The 852-nt window shown below is 34.5% G+C and overlaps 1 protein-coding gene across 1 annotated transcript; it reads right to left on the minus strand.

Moving 5' to 3' along the window:
- Positions 1–8: 8 nt before the first annotated feature.
- On the minus strand, positions 9–831 carry LOC112094912. Its single transcript, XM_024176614.1, has 2 exons — positions 567–831; positions 9–340 (listed from the first exon to the last, which is right to left on the minus strand). Exons 1-2 carry the CDS (start codon positions 815–817, stop codon positions 277–279), a joined length of 315 nt encoding a protein of 104 aa, XP_024032382.1. The 5' UTR covers positions 818–831; the 3' UTR covers positions 9–276.
- Between the last annotated feature and the right edge of the window lie 21 nt (positions 832–852).

Below are 852 nucleotides of genomic sequence, written 5' to 3' on the forward strand. Positions count from 1 at the left end.
TTCGGATTAATCCGTATTATTTTGATAAAAGTGTCTTATAGCATTTGTGGGAAATGATATTATAGTAGTTCCAACATTAATCCTTTATCACATTGGCGAGGGAAAAAGCACGTAAAAACGACAAATAGACAACTTAATATTCCGCATTTCTGGCAGTAAAGAAACGAATTCCATTACTCAATGCATTAGTTGTTGTAACATAACAACAATAATACCTTTTAAGGAAGATAAAACAAAAACAAAACTTTTTGGAGTTTGAGAAGGCCAGTGGGTGTGTCATTTCATAGCTTTCTTCTGGCTTGGAGCTTTCTTTTCCCTTAAAGCTTTCCTCTTCTCTTCCCTGCAAGAATTTCAAGACAACATTAACGTTTCACTTCATGTTTGATAACACGAAATATTTGAGATCATTCCAACATGCAAAAATCTATTGAATGTTTATAGAACCAGAAACAAGAATTCTAAAAGCTAAAATGTTTTCTAATGGATGTGTTAAAGACTTAAAATTTGTTTTACTCTTATTAGTAATTTTTTGAGTATTGTTAAGACATTGAGGAAAAGAGTTTTACCTGGCTTTCGATATTTCCTCTCTAGACGGGAATTTTTTTCTCTTTTGTTTCTTGGCAGAAGAAGGGGAATCATTTGTCCCATTTTCTTTGGCATCTTTCTTTACAACCTGGTTCTCTTTTTTCGTCACACGCTGTGGGACTTTTATCCCCGCTTCTTCTTCGATGCCATTTTCAATTGGTGGCTTGAGCCCTTCCTCTACCTTTTCTGATGGAACAGAAGATTCCACAGTTGGTTTTGCTTTGTTGCTCATCTTCTTTAGCTGTAAGACAATTTAAAGAATCCAAG

The sequence above is a fragment of the Morus notabilis genome, unplaced genomic scaffold, assembly GCF_000414095.1.
Source record: "Morus notabilis unplaced genomic scaffold, ASM41409v2 C11329064, whole genome shotgun sequence".
In the NCBI taxonomy this organism is placed as follows: domain Eukaryota; kingdom Viridiplantae; phylum Streptophyta; class Magnoliopsida; order Rosales; family Moraceae; genus Morus; species Morus notabilis.